This window comes from Tigriopus californicus, chromosome 2 (assembly GCF_007210705.1).
Source record: "Tigriopus californicus strain San Diego chromosome 2, Tcal_SD_v2.1, whole genome shotgun sequence".
NCBI lineage: Eukaryota > Metazoa > Arthropoda > Copepoda > Harpacticoida > Harpacticidae > Tigriopus > Tigriopus californicus.
This window is the reverse complement of record NC_081441.1, coordinates 13,213,892-13,241,754: the sequence shown is the minus strand read 5'-3', so window position 1 is coordinate 13,241,754 and position 27,863 is coordinate 13,213,892. Positions and strand designations below refer to the sequence as shown.

Sequence of the window (27,863 nt, the reverse complement as noted above, 5' to 3'; positions counted from 1 at the left end):
TCAATCATTAATAAAAAACTTAGCAATCATGAAAAAAAAAGAATTTTTCCATACCAGCAACAAATTCGCTCTTTTTGGTGAGGTGAATGAAAACGATAAAGATCTTTGCCAACTCTCCCTGAATTCAGGCCATCTAAATTCAAGTCAGACCATCACTGCCAGGAGAACTCGAAAGCCTCAAGTCCCTGATGGCCTTTCAAGCATCTTGATCTGTGACTGCAAGATCATAGGGCCCCTTATTTGCAACGTCAGACAGCCTAAACAAAACGGGAAGAGGCACGATAGATTGTTAAATAAACTACTCGTGACATACCATGAAAGCGATTGCTTTTCTGGGCGTTATATGATTCAGGTCACTAATCATGTATAAAATTTTGATAGAAATAGCCAAAACAACACAAACGCAGTATAATTCAATAAAGAGGAATCGGCCCAATCGGTCCTTAATTAGTTCAGACTGACTCACAAAGCGCCCTCTGAAGTGCAGAACGTGAACCATATTTCGTACAGATTAAGAAGGCTATTTACGTAACCGCTCAACTTGACTTGTCTCGCCAATCTCAAAAAACTCATCATTAGAGCAATGAGCTGTTGCTCCAAGAGCTGAAAACACACTAAAGAAGTGCTCTCCAAGCCTGTGAGCCTTAACCTCCAATTGTCTAGACCTTCCCCATCGACCTCAAGAGGTTCTACGGGGTGTTTCATTTTCCTCTTGGAGTTTGCATAAGAGAAAAAAGAAAGAAGATTCGGCCTGACCTCTTGAACCATTCTACTCGCCTTATCGATTGATCCTTCTCACTGCAGGACTTAATCTTACCTTGAATAAAATCCAGCTTTCTTTGAAGGCTAACCACAACTATTGAATTCAAATTGCTCTGGAGCCTTTTTGCTCGTTTGGAACTCTTTTTGAAGAGTTGCTTCCAATTCCTTGGAAATTTAACACATTCAGGGATAGTTAGAGTGGAGCAAACGCTCTCAAAAACTGAGACTACTTAATCAATGGCTGCATGCATCTATGAGCGATTCCTATTTCAGCATTGAACCAGGTCGAGCTCCCTTAACATGTCTACAATCAGAGGTCAGTGTTCGCCTTTGGACTTGAACTTAGTCCAACCTAGGCTCTAGTCCAACCTACCTTTCTGGTCGGTCTTACTCTAGAGAACACCGGCTTTTGAGCAATGGCCGACCCAGTAAACATGTTGATGATCTGACAGATAGTCAGGTATCACATGGACATACTGGATCAGATCTGAAGGTCATTGGAGAATACCAGGCCCAAAACGCTAATTGCTTTGGTGGCCACACCAACCAAGGACACTAAAGCAAGGAAATGCCACTTTTTGTGATCACGAAACCTTTCCCGCCAAGTAAGGCCTAAACTTTCGCGGCTGACATTTTTGAATGTCAAGTATTGGTATAATTATTGAACAAAATATGAGACTAATATCATTTTTGTAACCATTGATGGTATGTGCTTAAAACCAGGCATTTAGATAAACTCAAAATGACTTTAAACATGTCTTAAAGTACAACAACTGAAAAGTGCTAATTAGGTTTTCTTGATAAAGCAAGAATTTGCTTGAAGCACAATCAATCAATTCTGTTTTGCCAATAATATTATTTGAGAAATTGTTTCAGAAACATCTTGATCAAATTTCAAGTAATTTGACGCTTTTGTTATGAAACTATTGTTCTCACTCTAGGAATGGCCTCAATCCAAAAGTAGACATACTGTAGCTCTGAGCTACAAATTGTTCTTTAAACTCATGTAGATGCTTCATAATCAGAAATAATAATTTCAAGAGATATGGCACCTGTTTTCTTTGACTATTTTGGTATTTTGGATGCTTTTGCAAGAAAAACAATTTATTGGAGCCCAAAGTTCAAATTGAGATCTAGTCTACTGTACTTTGGTATTACCCTGTGCCCCTTAAATAATGCCTGCCTTTTATGCAAACTTCCTAATAAGTAGAAATTTAAACTTTACAAAAAGATAACTCATTCATTTTTCACCAATGCCTGATGTTTTTTGTCAAATGTGTGGGTTAAGACAAAATTATCAATTGTCCATCCCAGATGTTCTAATATGTTAACATTTATGTACATGCACTTTTATTGCTTATTCCATGCATTTCTTTTTATTTTGTTAGTGCAAGTTCCTCATGAATTGATCAAATGATTCTTGTTGATTTTCTATCTATGCGTGTTTTTGATTTGAAAGACAATTTGATTGTTTTTGATTAATTTGATGTTATTGGGTATTTCATATATTCTTCTGACTTTCAAAATTAAATCAGAAATATTTAGTATTTGGACGGAGTTGTATATCAAGGATATCATTATTAAATTAAAACACTTTAATGTACTATTTAGTACGGATAATCTCGTTTTATTGGTACTAGAGTTACTGTCTTGATTCAACGCAATGGCCTAAGTTGGCGGTGAGGGGAAAGCCGTGTCGTTTCCTCTCTTTAGAGTCCCTGCACCAACATACTGGGGAGATTGCGTAAGATTGCGAACTCCTCCACCTTTTCAGATGATTGGACTGTCGATTTCAAAGGAATAGAACTACTATCTTCAAAGTAAGTTTTGCAATTATGTGGCAATCTCACATAGATAAAGAACCTTTAAGTTTCTGAACAGGAGAAAGGAGTAAAAGTATTTGCAGTTTATAAATTCGTTTTTGGGAAAATGAAAACGGATATCACATCATGACCATTAATAAACATTTTTTGCAACATTATCAGCAACAGAATAATATTCAATAGCACAACAAATGAAACAAGGTAAAATGATTTGTTATGCTATTTTATTATTTTTCCAAAAAATTGAGGTCATTGCAACAAAAGGGTTATTTTTTGGCTTAGGTAACACCTCATACAGATATAAGAAACGTGCTGCAACCAAAATAAAAATTCGAATTGGGCAAGGCTTTCGGATTCGGATTCGGATTGAGGGGAAAATTTCGGATTCGGAAACGGTAGGAATTGGAAAAATTGTCCCAGATTCGGACTACAAAAATTTATTTCGGATGGAGTCCATGGCTAGGCGTAGGAGCCTCATGGGCTGGCTAGCGGTTTTGCTTAGTGGTCACTAGTCTAAGTCGAGAAGACTTTTTGAGATATTTCCTCTCGTAATGCGGTATACATTGGCTTTCTAGAATTAAAAGTGCACGTAGTCACTGCCCTTAATGTAGTCGAACCAATCAACTCTCTTCTTTCTCGGGCTCTTTCATTGTTAAATTTGCTGCTCTCAATGTTCGTAGGGAGTATGTACTCGTAGGTCTCGATCCTGTAGCAGGATTTGGACAAGTTTTTGACTAAAATTCCCAATCAGTACTATATTCAAGGGCTAGCCAGATCTGCCAACTCTAATTTGTTGTTCGATCAAACAACATATGAAAATAAATTGAAGTAAAGTAAATAAGTTTTTCGTCTTGAAATGCTGGGAATTCCATTCCCAGGAGCGGTAAGGAAATCCGCAAAAAATATTACAAGTTATGGAGCTTCAAACTGGTGGCAAAAGGTAAATTTACTTTATAAAGTAGGGTTCACCAATGAAACTAGCCAAAACTGCACTAAAGAGGTCACTTCTCAAGTACTTGCACAATTTCTCTTGCAATGTTGGGATTACAAAATTGAAAACAGAACATTCAATGAAGTAGTCTTTATAAATCTTTATGCACTCAGTTGTACTAGGCCACGGAATCTTGACTCTCCCAATATTGTTCGGAGATCTGACCATATTACGCAACTTAAGCTGAAGTCTACAGCAAATAAAAAAACAGATATTCGTTTAAAAGACAAACAGAGTTGCCAAATTTTGTTTCTTTTTTTTACATTTTCTCTTTGTAAAGTGATTTGCTGACTGAAGAGGAATATTTAGAGAGTTTAAACTCCGTTTCCATTTCTTTTGCGTTTTCATAGACTTTCCTTATTTTTGCTTGGTTTATCACAAAATGAGCAAAGTTGCTCCTTAAAGTTGTATGAAGACTTTGAGAATTTCAAACCTCTCATCCTTAAAAAAGTTTTCACACTCAAGCTTTCATCTTTCACCAAAAGTAAAGGTCGCTCAACTCGAAATATGCCCCTAGTGCCGCCAAAACCCAGCTTTTGAAGTCAAACCGTTACTTTTGATCAATGCTCACACACCCCAGATGATAAGGAAGCTAATGCTTTTGCAAGTAACTATTACCGATATTATGACTTGCACATGCATGAATTTTCATCAAAACCACCCAAACTGTTTATAAACAAGCGGAAGGTTTCTGAACTCTTTTGTCTTTCGAAGTCAATGGCAACCCTTGAGAGTGTAAGCGAAAATCAGCTGACGGATTGAATGTACACAGACAGAGGATTGTATCGTCTCCTTCTACAACCACCATTAAACAGACAGTACATCAAGTGCTTGAGGAACAAGGACCTCTCTGTGACCATGGGCAATATCATCCCCGATTATGTTCGAGAATTCAACTCCAACCCTCAAGGAGCACCTGTCCATTGCTTTGTGCCCACTTATGATCCTAATTTTGGGTTTGATGGCAAACGCAAGGAAATGAGTAAGCCATGCATGAAGCACATTAGCTTCAAGGAGAAAGATATATTGAGATAAACACCTTGGTTTTAAATGATATTTGATATGAAAACAGGGAAACCTTGGTTTAGCATGACCGCCTTGAAGTCTCAGTTCTGTAAAATCCAAAACAGTGGTGAATAAAGGGGGATTATTGTTCATAAACTGGATACGAGAGTTAATTTTGAAATAAAAATTATCGAACCCAAACCACCCTGAAAGTGGCCTTTTCTGAAAATTTAAATAAGTGTCTTGTATCGGTGAACCCTGAGAGAACCTGAATAATGCATTTTGACAATTGCCCGCCAATACACACACTGATTTAAATTACGAGAGCATTTGAGAGTCATTATTGTTAATTTCATCTTTTCATTGATGTTAAATTGAATCCCCACTAACAAATTAGGGTTGGATCAAGGAGGTCGAGTTAAATTGCCACTCATATTATTTCCAAGTTCTGCACGCTTTTATATTTAAATTAGAATGTAGATAGTGGTTACAAAGTTCACGATGTAGCTCTCCGAGAACTAGGGTCAAAACAGAGAAAGAAACCTTTTCTGATAGCTTCGAGACCCAAAACTTCCCTTCATGTGGTCTTCAACGGCGTAGATCAGAGAATGTTGACTGCAGCCGTGTAATTTGTTTTCATCAAATATTTTTTTTACTGGAAACATAGAAAAGAAAGTCCTCAATTTAAAGCGCATACCTTTGCAGAAATGGTGGCCACTGTGGAGGAAATGGATGCAGCCAAGATTCCACCGCAAAATCGAGACTTTTGTGCACATTTGTTGATTGAATACAAAAAGTGCATCCATCTGAAACCGAGTGTGATGTGTTCACATGATCTTCATAACTGGGATCTATGCCAATATGATCAGTGAGATCCATCGACTTTAAACGATCAGCGAAAGGACTAGCTATTAACTGTCGATTTTAATTGCAGGAGCACTCGAAGAGTCATGGAATACGAACGAGAGTTCCGTCTGAAACAGAGGGAGATCCGCATGAACAAAAAAGCCAATGCTGAAGCTATGGCTGCTTAAGCAAGACCACTCTCGACGGCTTTGTTAGTGTTCATAGACTTATTCACCAATAAAAACAACTTGTGTGCAAAACATCCCCAATTTTTGCTTTGCTTCCTCATGGGGTTGTCTGTAAGCAATTGCCTAGAGAGTGATTATGTTTTTAATTGAAATTCTAGAAATTCACGATTATTTTCACAGAACAGCATTTGAATTTTTAGCCTTTCTATTAGATCCAGCTTTGGGCCATTTGGCTTTTCTGGGTCGGAAGAATCTTTGGAAAATGATGGAAACATCACCACGTTTTATTGCTGGAGCGAGTTCGCCAAAAGTCGGACTCGTGCGAGTCCTCGGAGTCCAATAGAGGATTCGAGTCTTTTAGTGAACCTAGTGAGAAAGAATGTTTGATGGGATTTAGGGCTTCATAATCTGGAAACCCGGAGTGGGACTGAGCCAATAATCTGGCCACTGCCCTGTATGTAGCTAGGGTGGGATTTTTTTTTCTTTTTTTTGCGGACTTCCTTACCGCTACCGGGATTGGAATCCCAGCAGTTCAAAACGAGAAATATATTCATTTTACATAACTTTTATCTTTATATATATATATATATATATTATTTGATCGACCAACGAATTGGAGTTGGCTGATCTGGTTAATCCTTGAATATAAGGTTGAAAAACTTGTCCAAGTCCACTAAAATCCTGCTACTGGATCAACGCCTACATATGCCCTACGACTATTTGAGGGCAGCAAATTGAACAATGAAGGAGCCCGAGAAAGAAGAGAGGTGAACTTCATTGTTTTAACTAGCCTGGATTCTCGAGGGCTTGAAGGTGCTCTCAAAACGCACATTAAGCCTCTACGGTCACTACAATTGATCCTAAATCCTGGGTTGGGACAAAAGCTCACGGAATGCTTTTGAAAACGTACAATATCAGATACCTTTCGTACCTTCTCTGAGTACTGTACAATCCCAACCTTTCTAACCTCTCCCAATACGAGAGCTCTCTCATATTCTCAATGTCCCTAGTAAATCATCTTTGGACCTGCTCGAGCTTTTGCAAACCTGCTGAACTAATTGGAGCCCAAATGGGAGAGGCATATTCAAGATGCGGCTGAACAATCGACTTGTACAGAGTTAGCATCGTGACACTATCTCTGGACTTAAACGTGCGATGTATCCAACTACATGTTTGAAAAGCTTTACCAACATTCAACTGGATATGTTCATTGAACTTTCCATTATCTTGGAGGACTACACCTAAATCCTTCATGGATGAGACCTGCTCAATGTCCTCACCTTCATCATCTAATAGTGGAGTGTCTAATGGCGTCGAACCAAAGGTCATTGAGCGAAATTCCATTCCATTCAGTGCCATGTTACTCGCAGCAACCCCAGGAGTAGGTTGGTCTAGGACCTCTGCCAGACAACCGGAATTCTGACCATTCCTACCAACTATCAATTTTGTATCATCAGCATAAGAAGAGATACTGACATTACTACTACCAAGCTTCTGAAGCGGAGCAATGAAGATTATGAACAGGAGAGGACCCAAAATGAAGCCCTGAGGGACACCCGACTTGACATCATGTATGTCACTAAGGGATCCCTCAACCTTAACTAATTGTTTTCTACCACAAATGAAACTTCTTAGCCAATTGAGAACCTTGCCTTGGATCCCAATCTCATGGAGCCTGTTAACTAAAAGGCCATGATCTACCTTGTCAAAGGCCTTGGCAAAGTCGAGATAAACTACTCGACGATTCATGGCTCTAAGATTAGCTTGAAAACAAGCCGAATGGCTTGTCGGAAGTCTTGGGGATGTCTTTTCATTTACTATTTTTTTCTATATTTCTATCATCTTTCTATCCAATTTTACATGAGTCTGGCACCCCAAGCAAAACAAAATACTAGAGTCAGGTCGAGTGAGAAGACTTGCGAGATTTAAAGATTTGTTTTGACGAATCCGGCCATTTCCTCCAACATAGAGTAAAAAAATCAAGCCCGAATACACTTGAATCCTAACTCGCCCCAGCACTGCCATGTTTCATTTTTAACATTTTTGCTATTCTTAAATTATTCAATATTTTTCATAATTGCGATGCTTGAGCGTGCCAATAGAAAAAGGAAAATCACCACAATTCAGTTCACCATTAGAAACCAGAGAACCAAAGGAACATATCGGAGACTCATTGTCAGGACTTTTAAGGAAGAAAAAGTAAGAAGTTCTGAAGAACAAATCCGCTGTGGGACTGCTTTAGTCTCAAGATATGAACACTTCATCAGTACATTTCAAGGTGGACCAAAAAAGTTATTCATTTCCAGAGGGCACCGTTGTTTTAGCTCATAACACGGTGAAAAGATTTAGTTCTGGTCGTTGTAACCTTGTCCCTAAAAGGTTTAACAAAAGCAGTGATACTAATTATCAGGGCTCCAGCCCATTTACCACGCGAACAAGGACAAAAAATTGTATTATTAGACCTGGAGCCATGAGTGAGTTGCAGGGCATTAGTAACGAAACTACAAGTAACGAAATGACAGTAATTCGTTCCTTTTTTCGAAAAAGGAACTGTAATTCCATTACATTCTAAATTTATGTAATTGTAACGACCCAAAAACTAAAAGAATTACTCATTTCTCGCTCCTTTTTAAGCTTCCAGAATGGCCTTTTTTTGAAAATTTTAAAATTCAAGTAATTGTAACGGGTAACGCCATTACATATTTTTCGAGTAACGGTTGTGTAACGAATTACTATTTTTGACCAAAGTAACTGTAACTGTAATTCGTTCCTTTTATTGAGGAACGACTAATGCCCTGGGTGAGTTGGCACTGAGAAAACTAATTTAATGAAATAGACCCCCTCATACCTTCATTCAAATGCCCAGATCATTGATAAATAACAAAAGAATTGCCCAAATCTATAAAATTGCCTTTTCTATGCATCTTCTTAAGAATTCGATTAAATGAACAGCGAATTGAACTTTTCAAAAATCACGACAAATAAACAAAAAAATACAGGATTAGAGTGTGTTTTATTTTTGAAAGAGTGCTCAGAAGTAATGTTGTAAAACATTTTGAGCTATATTGAAATTGTGCAAGAAAAGGAAAAAAAATGAGTTTGAAATGTATAGGTATTAGAGTTCAGATACAATCCAAGCAGTATTGACTGAATTGCGACTAATGATTAAAATAATTTTATGAAAAAGGAACTGACATTCCACTTCCGTTCAAAACAGTGTAAATACTCGTTCCCTTTTTTGCATCCGAAGTGGATTTTAGCTTACCTTTCTCGAGGTTAAAGTCTCTTCAATTGAGTTTTAATTGCATCAAAAGGCCTGAATCAGATTGGTCAAGTTGTTGTTGAAAGAAGGCCATTCTTTGGCAGAATATGTAACATAGGGGATGTTTTGAAACTAAAGTAGACGGACGAATCTCAAAATCAAATTCCATGTAACTCGGTATTGGAGCAACACATCAGATAAGCCATTCAATATTATTTTTTGGAATGTTTTTAGATATAGAGCTAGAATAAAGTAGAGTTGTGAGATCAAAAAAGTGCCTGTTTCTTGGACGTCAGAAAAATACCAAGATTATTTTTGACATTTCTTGAGGGTTGAAAAGCTTTGCAAAAATTGTGTCCTTACTCAATGCTTATTTGTGGACGTTTGAATTGTCATTTGCTCCAGATATTTGAGAGGGAGTATATTAGTTCATGATTACTTCCAGATCACTCTCTTTAAAAATACTTTTGGAGATTATCGGTTTCGCTCTTTGCCATGAACGTCAAGATACCCTAGTATCCTTACTTACTCCAGGCTCTCGTCATCTATCAGATTAACATCATCATCTAGAACGGATGAGTTGCAGAACTCACCCAACCTCGAACTCTGGAATATTCGAGCAGCTTCTACAAATTGAACGGCTTTCTGCTCTCTTCCTTGCCTACAAACGTTCGCTCGCGCAAGCATGAACCTCGAGCGTACTAGAAACTTCGCCCTCACTATATATTCTTCGATCCCTTCTACATTCACCATCAGTAAAAGACAAGAAAGACAAAAGTGCGACTAGTAGTCAAATACCGCTACCATTAAGTGACCCAAAATGGATCTCTTCCTACCCATGCTCTTCGACGACGACCTTCTTATGCCCAATAATCCCTGGGGCCATCGTGCTCAATCTCGAGGGGCTTATCCATCCCTGAGATACTTCTACCATCCCCAAACTCATGCTGGCCATCAACTCCAGAAGCGAGAGCCTTTGGAGTGGAAAGAGGAAGGCGACCAATATGTGCTGGAAGTCAAGGCCAGTGGATTCCAGAAAGACCACTTCAAGTTAAGCTTGGACTCTGAGCAGGGTTACCTCCGAGTCATGGCCAACACGCACGATAAATCCGAAGAGGGTGTGGTCACATCCAAGCAATTCACCAAAGCCTTTGCTCTGCCCGATCGTTGCAAACTGGCCGAGTTGAAGTCCGAGTACAAGGACGGCGTGTTGAAGGTCATGGTGCCCAAGGCCGAGCCGCCCAAGCGCGAGGCCCACCCTCTGGAATCGACCTTTGAAATCATTCCCAAGCTGTTGGGTGGTGATCTCTTCAAAGGGCAAGAGATCCACGACACCGAGGACAGTTTCGAGGTCAAGATGTCATTGAGCGGATTCAAGCCCGAGCAATTGAATGTGGAGGTCAGTCCCGAGGGTGTGCTCACCATTGCCGGCAAGATGGAGGAGAAGAACGAGGATGGAACTACTCGCAATCGGGAGATTTGCAAGTCGTTTGCCTTGCCGAAGAACTGCAAGGTGGATGAGGTGGGATCCAAATTTTCCAAGGATGGTCAGCTGACTGTGACTGCTCCCAAAGATTCGGCCAAGACTGTTAAGGGACACCGAAAACTCCAAATCCAAAGTGAATAATGTTCTGTGACTGAATTGTATTTTGCTGTGAATTGTCAAATTAAAATCTTTTTGTTGTTATTTTACTTTCTGTAGTTGGTCATTGTAAGAAAGAGGTTTGACAGAGATATTTTAGAAAATGATAGAGTATTCCTGCAATATCTCATATGAATATATTACGGTGAAGGCAGTTTCAATGCGATATTTGGATTACTACCAACGTGCTCAGTGGAGTAAAGTTAAGGTCAAAAACATATCTAAACAGATGAAAACCTATCATAGGCCCATTGTTATGTCCTCATTGGACCCAAACATATTTGTTTCCGACTGAACAATCGGTTGTATATTCGTTTGTCCTTGTCTTTGGAACTTTTGCTAATGTTGCAACTACTTATTAAATTTTGAAATTCTTTTCTGAGCTATTGCTATCCAGGCGGTCCCTCTTATTCGGCCTAAATTAAGTTATGAATGGTACAGAAATAGCCTCTTATTTCTATTTGAGAGTTGGGTTAAAAGATATAATAAGTGTATTGAAATTGGAGGTGACCATGTCCAAAAATCATAAAAATAAAGTCTGTTCTATGTTATACATATCAAGAGCTATTCCTGGAGTACCGGTACAAGTGACATAGCCGTACCAAAAATCATAGTAATTGAAAGTGTATTTGCGTACTGGGGGTCGGCGGGTTGAGTCTCGCCCGGCCAGCGAAGCCAGCCATCAACAACGTCCTATACTAATTCCAATGAGTAGTGACATGTCCTTATCAGTTTAGTCCTCCATCTTTGGGCGTTGTTAGCGTCTAAAAGTCTCCATGAGAAAGGTTGGGGAAGAGAATCAAACCGGGTACTCTCTCATTTAAGTAACCCACTGCACCACGTCTTCTCCCATACAAGGGTGACTTCCAAAGGCAAGATTCAAACCCTGCCCCCTGAGGAACTATGTCGCCCTCTATTTAGTAAATTAAACCACTCAACTATCATAGATCCTACACTTGAACGCATATACTGTATATATATATTCTGGGTTCTTTATTAGAATACCATGCTTGGGCACTGAAAAATAATTTAGAAAAACGAATTGTATTTGTCTGGTAACGGGAATGGCTCGGATAGCAAAACCCTACCTAAAGTAATGTTTGCATGTCAGTCTTTCTTTGTCTAAATTAGCATCCAGGGTCCCTAGTCTAAATCCTTTTTCTAATTCTAATTCTTAACTAGCTATTTGAGCCCATCAAAAAAGGTGGGAAATTCGAAATGTGCAGCAAAAATTTTCTGTTTTTTTTTCTGTTTTTCGCTGCCGACAGATTTTCGAAAAACGGAAAAAACAGCTTTTTCGAAAAATGAAAAATGAAGAACTGCATATTTAATTGATATTTGTTGATGATATCGATAGGTTGAGCGCCATTGGTCAAGTACAAGTGGGTGCACTGCATTCCAGTTTGTATTGATTAGTGCCCTGGTATTGATCATCAGTATGACGAAGGAAGGAAGGAAGAGTGGGCAGATCTGGCCACCTCGTAAGGAAAAAGTTTTTTCTATTTATGGATACTTGAAATTCGCCAAATTATCTTGTCAAGGGCGGAATATATATTATGCTAAGCACTCTAATTGCATTTGCAGGAAACGTTGAGCACTTGAGCTTATGCCAAATAAGGTAAGCAGGAACAATGTGAGAATTACATAACTACCTACTGTATTGAGACAAACTGAGAACATGAGACTTTACAGTATTTGAAGCAGGTACAAAAAGTAATCGTATCTTTTTCTTTGTAGTACATTTTCAAAAGTATCCATGAGCTTTTTCCTCAACAAGTCAATTGTAGTGAATGTAAAGGTTTACACTTTTCAGCCCCCCAAAAATCCAAAGCAATGAAGCACTCTCTTCTCTCAAGGGTATATTCAATGTTCCATCCATTTCAGTCATCCAAGCTCAGTTGATCTTATTCTGCCTTCCCGTTGTAGCCACTTCAATGGAAGTTCGCCCTTCAAATACTGTTTTAACTTCGTAGCAAGTCTCGATTTAACTAGAGCCAACAACAAATTTCGATTTAACGACATGTTCTCGAAGGTCGACTGTACCCTAGGTTTGTCTTAGATTTGTTTATTCTATCTTAGGATGGATAACAAAACTTTATTTTATCAAACAAACACATAATGGCCAATGCTCGGATAGAAAATAAAAGGCGCATCTTCTTTCCTTTATCATGCCTTGCGAGGAAAAAAAGTCCGAAAATTACATCGTATATATTGCTACACGTGCGTGGATGATTGCTTTGTTCTAAATCTCTGGCCGTTGCATCGTGGGAGGTGGCGAATCATCTAATGAGGGCGGACTATGGGAAGATGGTCGGTTCACCTTGAGCACGGCGGGTAATGAGGCCGGTGAGCAAGAGCCGCCCTCGTGAACCTGGGCGTGTCCGTCGTCACGTATGGGCTTGGGCTCCGACCGCTCGACACCCAAACCTACGTCTCCACTGAGGTTTTCAGTCGACGTTGAATGCACAGGGCTCAAATCTATGCGATGTTGTTTAATCAGGATACATTCCCCACCTTCGTCACCTAAACGCATAAATGAAATGTAATGAACTACCATATTCGAAGAGAGAGTAACAGTAGTGATGTTACAAGTTGTCTTACCTGGAAGATTGTATATGTAGAGATACCCATCTGAGGACGCCAACAGAAGACGAAGTTCCCTGGCAATAGTGGCAATGGCCACAGTATTTGGAGCAGTCCCTAAATTAAAGGTAGCATTGGGCACCGTCACCGTGGCGAAGGACCTGGTCTGATTTAAGGTGTCGGTGACCTGTGCTGGCAAATATGAGGCGCCAAGGCTGACGGCATTGCTAAAGTAACCCATCCAAGACTCATCACCGCCACTCCTAAAAAACCGAGAAGCACCAAATGGAGCAAAGAGAAAGCTAGCATTATTGAAACAAAATTTCCATTTACCCTGTAGAGCATTGGCTTTGTCGTCTGGCGGATGTATCTTCCAAAGCTTGATGAGCCTGAGAATGAGGCGGCTGTTGTTGGTCTTGCATTCGGAACACGTGAATGGTCTCTGTGTTGGAGCTCAAGACCAAATAATGACTATCCTGACTGAAAGACATGCAGTAGATGGTAGCACAACGCCTCACTCCACGTCTGCAGTAAAAATGTGGTCACATTTAACTCATCGGAAAGTTAGTTAATCCAATCACCCAACCCAGTCACTTACCGGAATTCAAAGAGTTTGGAGCCGTCTTCAACGGCAAACACCCGAATAACCGTGCCCTTTTCAGAGGCGGTGGCCAATCTCTCTCCAGATGGGTTAAAAGCCAGGGCAGCGAGGGGCGAATCATGGGCGGCAATCATGATTTTGGCCTGGAGGTTGAAGGCGTCAAATAATTGCACCTCACCTAGAAAAAGGCACATTGAATACGTTTCCCACCAATTGTAACATATGAGCCAAACATGTTCCTCACCCGTCGTGTTTGAACCAGGGTAGGCTAGAAAGCAGTTGTCACAATTGAACGAGAGAGCAACTAAGCCTTTGGGATTAGGAGGCGTGTCTTTGATTGTGTGGAGAATATGCATGTCTCGAATATTGTGAATGAAAAGCTCATTATCCACACACACCACCACTCGGGCTCGATTCAGCTTTACAGCCAAGATGGTGTTGTTGTTGTAGACGCAGCCGCAGATGTATGTTCCCTTTTTGAAGTGGCACACCTTAAGCTTGCGGGGCTCATCTTGAGTGACCAAGGCCACCAATGAGGAGGAGAACAAACGTTCCACCACTCGGACCTTGGATTTCACCTCGGCCGCGGAATTCGTGTGAATGGGATCAAGCCTCTCCAAAGCAGAAGACAAGGAATACAAATTATAACCACGGGAAGTGCCCACGGCCAAAGAGGTACAGTCCTAGATTGGAAAAAGGGTACGTTGTTTGGCATCAATAAATACTACTATTCGAGCAATAAGATAACATTGAACCAGGATGAAAATACTATTCTGGTTACTTGGCGAGGTGCTTTTTCTTAACTTTAATTTCTTTATGGTCATGTGCTAAAGAAAGGAATCCATGCCATGAGAGAGGCGTGCTCGTTTCACAAAAAGTAATTTTGATCGATGATGACTTTCAGAATAGTGAGAGTCAAATGCACAATTTAGAAGAAATAATTGTTTCATTTCGAGTCACTAGGAAACAGACCAAAAAAACAATTATTGTCTTACAAATATTTGGATGCTCTTTTACCTCATTCATAATGTAGTAATGGTAAGAAACTGAGGTAAACTTTTCTTGCCATGTTACGCTCCGAAATATTCTAGATTTAAAAAGGGAAAAGAACTCCCATTTAATACGCCCCGGGCGAGATTACAGTTTTTGGTCGCGTTCAGGCTAGATTTGGCGAGTCTCGATCCTCCAAGCTATTCTTGCGACAAAATAAATATTTACACATTTATTAGGCATGTGAAGTAAAGGAAATTCAAGGAAAAATGTGGTCCAGCACCCTGATTTAAACATTTTGAGGATGGAGAATTTAGACAAACATCACAGGCAACTAGCATCGTGATCCAATTGAATTTGCAATAATCGAGGGATGTTGTGATACAAAACGAAAAAAAAAATAAGTCATTTTTGTTCCAGTTCTGTCATTGTACTAATATCTGGGCTCAATTTCAGAATACTGTTTGCTTCAACAAACCAGCGAATTGAAAGAAATGCCGAATTAAATATATGCATGGTATAGCTAACTCTGACTTCTCAAGGGTAATGGAGTTCATGTCTTGGGCACAATTTGCTAATTTTTTAACAAATTCCTTTGTAGATTTTTCGATACAAAATACCCAAGCCCCAAAATAAGACTTTAATTAAATGATTTTTCAGGTTTGTATTTAATTTTAGCTTATACACTTTTTATTTGCATTATAACTTGCTGTTCTTATGCACTTCATTGATTCCCTTAGTATCCTGATTTGAAAAAGTAGTCAATAGCGTACCAACATTGAATTCGAGTGATGTTTTTAAAGAACCCTGAACATTGGTTTGAAGTGCCAATGGTTACACGCATATTTAAAACTGAGGGGGTCAGAACCTACCAATGAAGCAATTATTAAATATTATGATGGAGGAGTGAACCAAATTCATCTTTCTCGTCCTAGGCCCACCACTCCACTATTAATGTGATTATTAAAGCACACAATTCTATGAAGCATCATCTCACAATCTAAAAGTTGACCTACTTTCTAACCCTTGTGCCAACTCTAACTTTTGTCCATACAATCTTTACCTGCTAAAGATACGCCAAAAATCCATTTTTAATCTTTTTTCTAAAGATTTGACCTATTCTTTAACCTTGCTTTATCCCTCATACTAATAAAAATAGTGTTCGCCGGCAAACAAATCACGGAGGGGGGACGGGCCACGGGGGTGGCCGAGAAATGTTATTCAGTTGGGCCAATGGTTGAGCTATTTCTGGCCCTATTTCCCTGACATCCCGTCTAGCCTAGAACTCCGTTCCATTGGCAAGCCCGTAATAATTTTTTCTATATCATACTTGGAGACGGCCTTAAAATAGTAAGTTCTCTGATTCGGTAATTTGCTAATTTGGTCTAAAATATCAGGCGTACCGCTTGAGTTCGGGAGGTCATTAGCAATGATCCCCCGATGGTTGTAAAATGCCTATTGAATCCGTTGCCCATGCACTTCGTATCACTTACCACTTCATTATCACCCACCCTGATATGTATGGGAGCGTCGTTGCTTTGCTTGTTGTAACCCAGAAGATCTTTTGCTCCTTGCCACGTCAATTTATTGTCAATACAGGTGAACTTTACCTTTTTTTCGAACGTTTTGTACACTGGACTACTTCATAACGGATATTTTTTGTATGCCATTAACTACGCGTATTTTGTTTTAATCATGACTTGAGGGCGCATCATAATATGAATCTAAATATCCATTTGATTTTCCAGACTGTACGACTTCAAAAGCATCCATGAACTTTGTCCCAACCCACGATTTAGGGTCAATTTATGTAACGGTAGAGGCTTAACGTGCGTTTTGAGAGCACCTTCAAGCCCTCGAGAATCCAGGCTAGTTAAAACAATGAAGTCCACTTCTCTTCTTTCTCAGGCTCCTTTATTGTTTAATTTGCTGCCTTCAAACATTCGTAAGGAATACGTAGGCCTTGTTGATCCGGTTGCATCTCTCAAGTTAGACTTGGACAATATTTTGATCGAAATATCTGATCAATCTTACATTCAAGGGTTAGCCAGATCCGTCAACTCTAATTCGTTGGTGGGTCAAATATTTTTTTATTGCGACTCTTGGTCATGTCAGATTGTAAAATGTATAAAACTGTATGTATAAATTTCATGTACAAAAATTGATTCAAAGATAAAAGAATGAAGTGGTCAAGCATGATAAAATAGTTGACAAGAATCACAAAGCATATGACTAAAAATTGATTGAATAACCGTTTTCAAACCAAGCTGACATCAATTCACCTTATCTGTAAGTTTGGATTAGGTCTCGGATTTGATCAGCCCTGATTGAATCTCAATCTTTTGTCCAACAATTTAAATCTGAATCGGATGGGATTCGGATCCAGTGCACAATTCTAATATCCACCCTCTCGAATCATAATTGTCTCTATATACATATTAATTTCCGCATTACCTGGTTAAATCTCAAGTAGTGAATGGTGGAGGCCACTGCGGGTAGAGGCGGATCTTTAACGGAATGATTGTCCAGAGTATAGATGGGTACATCCCCGGATTGAATGGACGACGAAGGTGAACTCGAGCTCATGATTGCGGATGCGGGAGGCGAATGCGGTTGGAGACCACCCGAGTGTCAGCTTGGGATTTCAGTGATTATCTGTGTCCCGTCGCTTTATTTCACTGGAGGCAGTTTGTGACAGTGAGTTCCTTTTCTAAATCAGTCTTTGTTTTTGACGGAGTGCGCAGTTCACGCATCAAGAAGAAACACCTCAATTTTGGAGTCTGTACATCTGATTTCTGCATTCAGTGAAATGTGACCAGTAGGTAACTTCAGTTTCTTATCTTGGCTAATAAGAAGGGACTCGTTAATGTTGGTTTTATAATATATGCGAGTAAAAATCTAGACTTTTATAATGACCTTAAATGACTATATATATGGAAAACAAGATGGGATATGGCAGAGGTAATATCATAAAAAGGTGGTTGACGGGAAAAGAATGGGTAAAAAGTGGTCACCTTAGGTGATTGGATGGAAAAGCAGAGAAAGAAACATCAGAACTGCGCATAGTAACATGGATTGGTTACCAGGGACATACTAGCTGAAAACTAATCGAGCACCAGACCATTGCTGTCATTCTGAGTCATAATGTTGGTTCCAACAGTTCCAACTGCAACTCAAAAAACTGGCCTGATTTGTCATGCCTCAAAACGACATGAATAAATGGCCTTTTATTTACCTTGTGAATCAAAGGAAAAGCACAATAAAATACATCTGCTTCGCTGATATTTAGGGTTGTTGTGTACTGATGTGCTCAAATTGACCTTTTTGTGTTTGTTTGCTTATTTGATTGAAATTTCAGGATATTTGCTTATTTGTAATTATTTGGTCCGTATTCAAATCAGTTCAGTGTTGTGAAACCGCCAGGACATCAACAGTAGACCTCTTTTGCTATTGTTATACCATTTTGTGGGTACTAGGTCTCAGCAGACTAATAACATGCATTTAAAAGTTGTGTTTTGAATCTCCTCAAACTTATGAAAAGGCGACCAAGAACTCAAAAACAATAATACATGCTTTGCTCTGTGTTGCTCCATATTTTTTTGATTTGGGTTTTCACTGGCTTTTCTAACCGCTCCAGGGAATGTAATCCCTCAGTGCTATTAAAATGAAAGGTTATAATTCGTCTTTTTATTACCTTTCAATCTTTTTATAATGTTTGGGCTGCCATCGAGTTCAAGCTGGCAGACCGAGCTAGACCTATATCCTGGGTTGGGACAAAGCTCATGAATGCTTTTGAAAATGTATAGTATCAGATACTTTTTGTATCTTCTTTGAATACTGTGAAGTCTCAACCTTTTGATCCTCTCCTAACACGAGAGCACTCTCATTCATGTGATGAAACATCTTTGGACTTGTTCAACCTTTTGCAAACCTACAAAACTCATGGGAGCCCTAATGGGTGAAGCATATTCAAGATGTGGCTGCACAATATACTTGTACAGAGTTAGCATTGTGATGCTACCTCTGGACTTATAAGTGCAATATATCTTTATAACTGGATATGCTCATTGAACTTCTCATTGTTTTGGAGGACTGCACCTATATCTTTCATAGATGAGACCTGCTCAATATCTTTACCTCCATTATCTACAAGTGGAGTTTTCAAAAGAATTGCCCCAAAAGTCATTGAGTGGAATTACATTCTGTTCAGGGCCATAATACTCTCAGTAACCCAAAAGTAGATTCCTTCTAGGTCCTTTTCAAGGCTAATGGAATCTTGGACATTCCTACCAGATACTAACTTTGTATTGCCAATACAAGAAGAGAGACTGGCAGTAATACTAAGCTTTTGAAGCAGGGCAATGAATATTATAAACAGGAGGGATCTGAGGATGGAACCCTGGGGAACACCCAATTTGACATCATGTATGTCACCAAGGGATCCCTTGACCTAAACAGTGCTTCCTATCATGAATGAAGCTTCTTATCCAATTGAGAATCTTGCCTTGAATCCCAATGTTGTGAAGTCTATTCAACCAAAGGCCATGATCCACTTTATCAAAGGCCTTGCCAAAATCAAGGTAGACAACATCAACTGACTCGTGCTTTTCCAGTCCTTCAATGACTTGCTCTAAATGCTCAATCAGTTGGGAAACTGTGCAAAATGTGCTAAGAACCCGTGCTGGGTAAGAGGAAGGACTTCATTGACTTCAAGAATTTCAACAAGTTTGGACTTCATGATCTTCTCAAACATCTTTGCAATATTTGAAATGAGAGAAATTGACCTATAGATACTGGGAAATGACATATCTCCCCCATTGAAAATTGGAACAACATGAGATAGCTTCAGAGAAGAGGGAAACTTGCCCTGATCCAACATGCAACGCATCAAGTACAAGAAAACAGGAGCAAGAACCAGTGAGCATCTCATCCAAAACTGAGATGTCAAAACATTAGGACCAGGAGAACTTGAAAGTCTCAAGTCCTTTGATGGCCTCCAAAGTATCTTGATCTGTAACCATGAGATCATTAAATTGCTCAAAGTGACTGACCTTGTTAATCTCAACAGAATCATCTTCAGAGCAATGAACTGTTGCTTCTAAATTCAGTGGGGTTGAAAATGCATTAGAGAATTGATCTCCAAGCATGTTAGCCATAGCCTCTACATTGCCAATGGCTTCTCCATTAACCTCAAAAGGCCCAACAGGGCGTTTCATTTTTCTCTGAGAGTTTGCATAAGAGAAAAAAAGCCTTTGGATTCGACCTGACCTCCTTAACCACCTTACTCTCAGTTTTTAGTTGGTCATATTCAATGGAGGCCTTAATCTTACCCTGAATTACGTCCAACTTTTTTTGGAGACTAGCCACAATTACTGGATTCGAAGTGCTCTTCAGCCTTTTTGCTAGTTAGCAACTCTTTTTGAACAAAGTCTTCCTATATTTTGGAATTTTTGTCCGTGTACCACCTTTTGGAACACATTCAGAGAATGCTACACTGGAGCAAACTTCCTCAAAAACTGAAACTAGTTCGTCAATGGCTGCATCTATGGATGATTCCTGTTTCAGAATTGAAACCAGGTCTAGTTCTACTAATATGTCTGCAATTTGGGGCCAATGTTGGGGCTAGTCATTATATGGTCTGTGGTCACATGGCCATAATGGATCAGATCAGGATCATTGGAAAAGACCAAGTCCAGATCGTTATTTGCTCTGATGGTTAACCCCACATGCTGAGAGAAATTGCGCAAGACCGCAAACTCCTCAAGCATTTTGAACAACTGAGATGTCAATTTCGAAATGGGAACATATCCATTGGGACTAACCTTCCAACTTACAGCGCCAGCCGGAAAATTGAAGTCTCCTATAAAGAAAACCTTTGAGCAAAGTGCTCAACCCAACTGAATTCTTGTGAATTTCAGAGCTGACAAGAAAGAGCTTACAGAACAAGAAGGGGGCCTATACCTACATTGTGACAATGGACAGAAAGAGACCTTTAACATGACAAACTAAGACCCCCTACTTCTCCATTTGACATTTTTGCATGACTTATTTGCAGAGCAGTCCTAATCTCTAAAACATGAATTCTCCCAAATTTTTCAAAATCTTTTCGTTAAATCTTGTTGTAAAAGAGAGCTTTGACCAATTTGACTCATTTAAATATTGCTTGAAGTGAGAAATTCCATCAGGACTATATTTAGGTGGATGATGAGCTGCTATGATAGCACATTTGAAACATTGATTGTCAGTACTGTTTGGATGAATATAAGCTGCTGTTCTTATGAGAGTTTGTGGAAGTTTTATGTATGAGGATCCTATTGTATTCTTGTATTTACTTTTTCGAAAATTAGTTGAGCAATCATATTGATTTGCTTGCATAGTCATTTCCTCACAGATATGATATTGCCAACCAGATCCATTACCTTCAAACTCTTCAATTCTGTTAACAAGGTATGAGTGGGTAAAGTTAAAAAATTAAAATAAATATGAAACATTGAAGCATCTGGCATTGCCACATGTGTTTCATTCTGAAAACCAAACTCATAAAAAATGCTGTTATTTTCTTTTTCTTTTACATTTCTAACTCTCATATTAGTATTCTATGTATATGATCCATATTTCGGGAAATAATCCATCAGGCATTGTTTTACTTTCTTTTCATTTGATATTCTTCTACATCTTTGACAGGATTTCAAGTAGTTTTGGAAATAATGAATTTCCAAGTAATTGTTGTTCCATAAGTTCTCCCAATTAAAACTTCGCTAATATAGCTCTTATTAACTGTTGAGATATCTTCATTTTGCTTTTACAGCTTGGTTTCTATTAAGAAAGAGTTTAAGGAGTTTCTCACATAATTATATCCTTGAGATAATTTTTCTCCCACAAAGTTACATCCTAGTGTTAATCTATTGGCTCTCCAATTCAACATTTCGTTGCATATTTTATTATAGATATACATTTCCTTTGATCATGTTTTTAAATATGAAAGCATTTTTCAATTTGTGATGTTCTGAGTCTTGTTGAACGAGACCGGACGCAGCACTAACTCGTATGAGACTAAAAGTCTCGTTGAAGGTAAACGTTATTCTCCACCGATTAGTTGGCGGTGCCACTTTTTTAAACTTAACCTAACCTTATCAAACCTAACCTAACCTTAACTAATCTAACCCAACCTAACCTAACACGATATTAATAGCCCTTAAACTCTCTCTCCAAACCTTTCTAACAGTTTGTCACAAATTTAAAAATGAGCACCGCCAACTAATCGGTGGAGATAACGTTTATCCTCGTTGAACGGGACTTCTACACCGCGCGAGGCCCAGCCGAGCATTAATTCAAAAATCATAATCAACAATTATATCTTTGCAAACAAAGCAAAAATAATAGTAAAATTGTGATGGAAAATGGCAAAATAGTGATTATTCACCAAAGATCTCCCTTGTAAGAAATTGAAATGCTCTAGAACGCATATATTATAACTAGTGTTATAGCAATCAATTCATTTTTGTTTTCATTCAAATCCTCTTTGTTGTAAAAATTCCACACAGCAACTTGGTGTCTTTTGGTACTTTACAGACTGAATAAGTGGTCACGCGACATTTGTTCACTCAGTTCACTCAAAACACAAGTTGCGGATCTATTGTTCCATAAGGCGGTGCCACCATCATCATGGCCACGCCCAGCCCCGCAGCTCCGAGCACGCCCAACATGGCCAATACGCAAGTTGAGCATCCTCTGGCGTTAAAAGGCGGGTGCTCAAGGCAATATGTCCCCTCGATTTAAAAATTAACTTGCGAACATGTGTTTCATTGCAGTTATGAGGCTAACACGCCCCACTCTAGCCACGCCTATCGTGATTACCAATGACCCTGATCGCGATATGTTGAAAGACACCATGAATCAAGATTTGGCCCAAGATCCCAATGCTCTCTCAGGCCTCACTTCGTTAGCTTTAGGCCAATCTTTGGTGTTGCCTCAAAGTTTTGGGTATGAATTAATTGGATTTTTTTAATGCTACATATTTCATGTTCATACATTGCTCTATAGGAGTATCTACTTGGGTGAAACGTTCACGAGTTACGTGAGTTTGCGCAACGATTCCACTGAGGCATGTCAAAAAGTGTGGCTCAATTGCGACCTTCAGACCTCGACACAACGGATTCCTTTGTATCCGGGCACCTCTGGGGAACATCCGGCCTCGGCGGAATCGTTTCTCTCAGGCCAATCTTTAGATCACGTCCTGCTTCATGAGGTAAGTGTTGTGTTGAGATCAGTGATGGGCATCGCACACCGAAAAGTTCACCACTTTCACGTCGCTAATCCAAAGTTATTTGTAGTGTTAATGAGGGCACTTTGACACACCAACTTCCATCAATGCTCCTCTTGCTCTAGATGGGAAAACTTTGTATGCCCAACTGTATGCACATTAAAAGGCTAAATGAGCGGTGGATTAGAATCAAGAGTATACTTCAAAATTTAAGTTGCGGCTTTGTCCTTTTTAATGCATCAAACTTTTCACCTTCCCATCTCATTTTGTGGAATCAAATTAGTGTTTTAACCAACAATTTTGACTTGAAAATCTAAAGAAAATACCTCGTAGTGGATGATTTCATTCCATTTTTTTCAGGTTAAAGAGTTGGGACCGCATATATTGGCGTGCGAAGTGTCGTACTCTTTACCTGGTCGGGAACGACGAAGCTTCCGAAAGTTCTTCAAGTTTCAGGTCCTCAAGCCCTTAGATGTGAAGACAAAGTTTTACAATGCAGAGGTGAGCAGGGCATTTTTTATTAGAATGAGATGCTTCATTTTATACCTCTCTTATATCAATTTCCTAGTCGGACGAGGTGTTTCTCGAAGCTCAAGTACAGAACGTCACTACTGGACCCTTGTGTCTGGAGCAAGTCCTCCTGGATCCATCTCCATCGTTCAAGGTGTCTGCCATGAACTCTCTAGAGGAGGATAAGTCTGTATTTGGCAAGGTTAACTTCCTACAAGCCCAAGATTCACGGCAGTATCTATTCTGCCTCACCCCAAAACCTGAGGCCAAGCTCAATCACTTGGCCATGAAGGGCATCACGAACATAGGTAAGATGGTAGTGCATCATGATCCCCTGGATTGGTTGGTGAACAATTTCATTCGTTAGGCAAGTTGGATATTGCTTGGCGAACGAATATGGGAGATCGAGGCCGATTACAGACCAGTCAACTCCAAAGAATGGCTCCCAATCATGGAGATGTTCGATTTGTAATCGACCGCATTCAAAGCATTGTTCTCATTGATCATGCCTTCAAAATCCACGGTCGCATCGTCAACAATTGGTAATTATTGAGCTCAAACAGGTTGAAAGCCACCACTGAACAGGGATGCCGGGGTCTAATGATTGTGCGGCTTTTTTAGTGATAGAACGTTAGAACTGGATTTGAATCTGGTCAATATGAAGCAACCTCAATTAGCCTGGAGTGGAATTACGACGCGAAAGTTAGGTCTTTTGGAACCCGGTGGAAACCTCGAGATCAGTATTGAAATCATTCCCAGAGACGTGGGCTTGCAGGTACTTGTCATAGATCACAATTGGGGTTTGTTTCATTGCTTTCTTGGGTGGGTTACCAAGTTGCTTGCCGCACAAGGGTAGTTCTGTCGACCAAAGTCAATAATGGATTAACTTGGCCAAGGAAGGATTTCTTCAAAATGGTTTTCATTATGCAATGTTCTAGTAAGTATTTGAATGCATTAGCAAACAAGCATAAACGTATGACTGTTTTGACAATATACCATTGTGATGTAGCCCTTTTGAATGAAAACAGTCCCCTAGACAGTTTTGATAGATATTAAATTGATTAGGAATAATTGATAAGAAAATAAAGAATTCTTAGCAATAGACATTCATTTTCATTAATAGGCTGCAAAACTGAAGTATATTCAACCAACAATAAGCAGATACTTGTTGCATATTGAAAAATATGTTCACAAATCAAAAACTCCTAAAACCCTTTGCATCGATCAATTGTAGGTTAATTTCTTTATTGCTGCAGTGAAGTGAATAAAAAAATCTCCTTTAATCCGATATAAAAAGGTATCATCAAACCCTTTTTTGGCTTCACAGATGAATTTGATTAATGGCTTTTTTTAATTGTTTCTAGCTCATATCTGGCATTCGCATCACGGACAGCTTATTGAAACGCAACTATGAATTTGACGATGTTTGCCAGGTTTTTGTTTGTCGCGATGAGGAAATGATTTCAACACTCGGGATTTAATTCTGAGGGCGAGTCAATAAGTAATGAATTTGTTAGGACTGTTGTGAATTAAATACTTGGATGTTTATCGACAATTTTGTTGTTCCTTCATTGGTCTTGACCGTCAAAGAATGCTTCTTTTCTTCAGAGCCTTTTTTACATCGTTGACACTCCCTTCCCCTTGGCCGTGTTATCTTCTTAGGGATCACGGACCTCATGTGGGCGGTTGATCTGCTCTTCGAAATTTTGATGCGGCAGATTAAAAAACTCGTCAACATTTTCTTGTACACTTTCAATCTCTCTAGAACTTTTCTCGGCTCCGATTTTTTTTTCATCATTCCACTTTACTACCACTGGTTCATTGTTGTTCTTATCGAGATCAATATTGTTACCTTCATTTAGTTTGATTTCTTTTTCCTCCTGTTTCTTCAATTCTCGTAAGACCATTTCCGCGTCCACTCTTCCTATTCTTAAATTGTCTCGTTTACCCTCCTTTGCAGGATCTATATCGTCATCATCCTTTGCTTTGGCTTCTTCTTCTTCGCTCTTTTTCATTTCCGTGATCTTGACCATTTCAGCGGCCAATTCGTTTGCTTTGGCGTTTTCTCGTTTACTAACCTCTACGGGATCGATATTGTCATCATCCTTTGCTTTGGCATCTTTTTTTTCACTCTTCTTCACTTCTGTGGCCTTGACCACATCAACGGGGAATTCCTTTCCTTCAGGATTTTCTCGTTTTGCCTGGACTGCTTCAGTTTCAAGAATAGCTTCTTTTGGAGGAAGATTGGGCAACGAAGAGGAGTTCATTTTGGCACTTCTGATCTGCCCAGCCGTCTCATCCATTACATCTCGCGTTTCATTGTCAGGTTTTGGCTCTCCTTCAACGCCCATAACTGGGCGTTTTCTTGAATCTTCTTGAACGTGTTTGACCTCGGTGCTTTTATTCTTTGAAATAATCCCTGGTTGGTTCTTATCATCGATGATGGTGTCTTCCTGTTTCTGTGCTTCAGATAGATTCAGAGGGACCTTTAAACCTACAGGTTTGTCATCCTCCTTGGTGTTCTCTCGGTCCTCTTCATTAACTTTGAGGTTTTCTTTTGCTTTCACAGGACTCTTATCGAAATCTTGTTGCTGTTGATCTTTCTGACCGTTTGATATCTCCATGTTCCACACCTTTTTTCCATCCATGACATTTTTCAGTTCTTCCAAATGCTTAAGGGCGACTGCTGCTGGAAGCTTCTCTTTTTTGTCGTCCAACACATCCTTCATGTCTATATTAAAACTCTTTTCTTGCTCAAGCGCTTTTTCATTTTCTAGCACACCGTCACCCTCGTGTACTTGCTTCTCAACCTGTTGAGGTGGGGAGTTTTTGACTTCATGTGAAAATGTTTCGTTTTGTGCATCCAGTGGCGAATTTGGAAGATTGTCAGATATCTTGTCATTATTTTTCCCGGTTTGTTGCTCTGAGGGGCTCTCCTCAACCTTTGGGTCTTCCTTTTGCCTCTTTTCACCCAAGCGGCCCAGATTGTACTCCTCCAGTACACTTGATGCCTTAACGTGTTCTTTGTCATTACGAGTCTCTAGTAAGTCTTCGGGTGAATTGAGAACTCGTTTCTGATCGACTTCTTGTTCTTCTTCTTTTCGAAGAATAAAAGGAGATTCCTTTCTATCGTCTATACCATCATTGGCATTAGTATCCAAATCATATGTATTCTCATCATCAGCGTTAACATCGTCTGCGTCTGTATCTGAAGGTTTATTGCGTCCAAGCCCCTCATTCTCATCTTCGTTTTCCCCAAATTCCGGATCATCCACCTTGGGTTCAGTGTTGTCATTGAATTCTAACTCTTGGGGTTTGTCATTATCATTCACCTTGTCGCTATCAGGGACGTCATTGTACTCGGCGTGATTGCCATAATCTTCAAGAGTATCAAAGTCATCAAAGTCAGAGTCGGCCGTTGATGGGTTCTCGTCTTTATTTGCTTCCTCCCCTTCCTCGTATTCTTCTTCGTCGTAATCTTCCCTCTCGTTATAGTTCTTAAGGTCATCTATAACCTGGTCGTCGTAGTCTTGGGCTGGATAGCCATCTTCATCAGCTTCATTGTCATTTGTTATTTGTGGTTTGGCGCCAATTGGAAGACCACGAACGCTTAGTTGGGCCCTTGGGGAGTCTTGGTCGATGTTGACGTCTTTTGGAACTAAATGAGCTTGCTGTGACGCGTTGGGAGATGGTCTTGTCCACAAAGTGAGAAACGCCGTGAGTATTACACCGCACATGAGATATCGGGCCAGGTCTGCTTTGTAAAATATTGCTCGACGAACAATTCTGAGGCGACCATTTTCGAACAAGGGCATGAAGTATTCTGAAAATGCAGAAGTTTCACGTTCCACGAAAATTTTCATCTATTTCACTCTCAAACTGATTCTATTCTTCCCTGGGGACAAACTCAACACCCTAGGCAAACAACCAATTGTTAGGACATCATTTCTCGATCACATGCATAGCTGATCCGACCAAACAAGTGTTGAAACAACCTGCACATGTGGCTAGGCCATTACTATCCAATCAGCCTTTACCTAATACATTATAGTCATGGTTCAAGAACGGCTCAGTTTTGGGAATGGGTGGGGCATTGTTCCATCCTCGTAAATGCTAGTATGGGGCCAAAAGAACAAAACCTGAGATCTAATCCGTTCAAATGAGCGTTTTCGATTTGGCAAAAACCTTTTTTATAGATTGGTAGAGATTAGGGGTGGGAAGGGGGTCAGACACGGCTCTCCGTTTAAATTTCGCGACGTCAGTCCGCGTATGATTTCACGAAGACACATTGCCTAATGTTAAAGTTTTTATGATTTTTTTTTTTTTTGGTTTGGTTTTTCACGGGCTTTTCTAACCGCTACAGGGAATGTAATCCCCAGTACTATTAAAATGAAAGA

General features: G+C 39.6%; 5 protein-coding genes across 5 annotated transcripts; 3 read left to right on the top strand and 2 right to left on the bottom strand.

The window, feature by feature from the left end:
* Positions 1-4,316: 4,316 nt before the first annotated feature.
* LOC131892907 (NADH dehydrogenase [ubiquinone] 1 beta subcomplex subunit 7-like) lies at positions 4,317-5,689 on the top strand. The gene is made up of 3 exons (XM_059242772.1): positions 4,317-4,558; positions 5,287-5,449; positions 5,516-5,689. Exons 1-3 carry the CDS (start codon positions 4,339-4,341, stop codon positions 5,613-5,615), a joined length of 483 nt encoding a protein of 160 aa, XP_059098755.1. The 5' UTR covers positions 4,317-4,338; the 3' UTR covers positions 5,616-5,689.
* A 3,923-nt stretch (positions 5,690-9,612) lies between these two features.
* LOC131893372 (uncharacterized) lies at positions 9,613-10,569 on the top strand. Its single transcript, XM_059243368.1, has one exon. It carries the CDS (start codon positions 9,698-9,700, stop codon positions 10,502-10,504), a length of 807 nt encoding a protein of 268 aa, XP_059099351.1. The 5' UTR covers positions 9,613-9,697; the 3' UTR covers positions 10,505-10,569.
* A 1,999-nt stretch (positions 10,570-12,568) lies between these two features.
* On the bottom strand, positions 12,569-17,485 carry LOC131893465 (WD repeat domain phosphoinositide-interacting protein 2-like). Its single transcript, XM_059243501.1, has 6 exons — positions 17,148-17,485; positions 13,948-14,386; positions 13,701-13,881; positions 13,436-13,627; positions 13,121-13,365; positions 12,569-13,042 (listed from the first exon to the last, which is right to left on the bottom strand). Exons 1-6 carry the CDS (start codon positions 17,277-17,279, stop codon positions 12,762-12,764), a joined length of 1,470 nt encoding a protein of 489 aa, XP_059099484.1. The 5' UTR covers positions 17,280-17,485; the 3' UTR covers positions 12,569-12,761.
* Positions 17,486-22,249: 4,764 nt separating this feature from the next.
* Positions 22,250-25,021, top strand: LOC131892929 (trafficking protein particle complex subunit 13-like). The gene is made up of 8 exons (XM_059242798.1): positions 22,250-22,437; positions 22,505-22,676; positions 22,737-22,941; positions 23,317-23,457; positions 23,525-23,774; positions 23,834-24,008; positions 24,088-24,241; positions 24,831-25,021. The coding sequence occupies exons 1-8, from the start codon at positions 22,359-22,361 to the stop codon at positions 24,945-24,947; spliced, it is 1,293 nt and encodes a 430-aa protein (XP_059098781.1). The 5' UTR covers positions 22,250-22,358; the 3' UTR covers positions 24,948-25,021.
* Positions 25,022-25,124: 103 nt separating this feature from the next.
* Positions 25,125-27,203, bottom strand: LOC131893347 (ABC transporter F family member 4-like). The gene has a single exon (XM_059243345.1). It carries the CDS (start codon positions 27,201-27,203, stop codon positions 25,125-25,127), a length of 2,079 nt encoding a protein of 692 aa, XP_059099328.1.
* Positions 27,204-27,863: the final 660 nt, after the last annotated feature.

Coding starts and splice junctions, on each gene's coding strand:
- LOC131892907 (XM_059242772.1), top strand. CDS start 4,339: ATGTACACAGACAGAGGATTGTATCGTCTCCTTCTACAACCACCATTA. Junction 4,559..5,286: donor TGGCAAACGCAAGGAAATGA/GTAAGCCATGCA, acceptor ATACCTTTGCAG/AAATGGTGGCCACTGTGGAG. Junction 5,450..5,515: donor GATCTATGCCAATATGATCA/GTGAGATCCATC, acceptor TTTTAATTGCAG/GAGCACTCGAAGAGTCATGG.
- LOC131893372 (XM_059243368.1), top strand. CDS start 9,698: ATGGATCTCTTCCTACCCATGCTCTTCGACGACGACCTTCTTATGCCC.
- LOC131893465 (XM_059243501.1), bottom strand. CDS start 17,279: ATGAGCTCGAGTTCACCTTCGTCGTCCATTCAATCCGGGGATGTACCC. Junction 14,387..17,147: donor ACTACTTGAGATTTAACCAG/GTAATGCGGAAA, acceptor TTTCCAATCTAG/GACTGTACCTCTTTGGCCGT. Junction 13,628..13,700: donor TCCAAACTCTTTGAATTCCG/GTAAGTGACTGG, acceptor TTTTTACTGCAG/ACGTGGAGTGAGGCGTTGTG.
- LOC131892929 (XM_059242798.1), top strand. CDS start 22,359: ATGGCCACGCCCAGCCCCGCAGCTCCGAGCACGCCCAACATGGCCAAT. Junction 23,775..23,833: donor GAAGGGCATCACGAACATAG/GTAAGATGGTAG, acceptor TTCATTCGTTAG/GCAAGTTGGATATTGCTTGG. Junction 24,009..24,087: donor GGTCGCATCGTCAACAATTG/GTAATTATTGAG, acceptor CGGCTTTTTTAG/TGATAGAACGTTAGAACTGG.
- LOC131893347 (XM_059243345.1), bottom strand. CDS start 27,203: ATGTGCGGTGTAATACTCACGGCGTTTCTCACTTTGTGGACAAGACCA.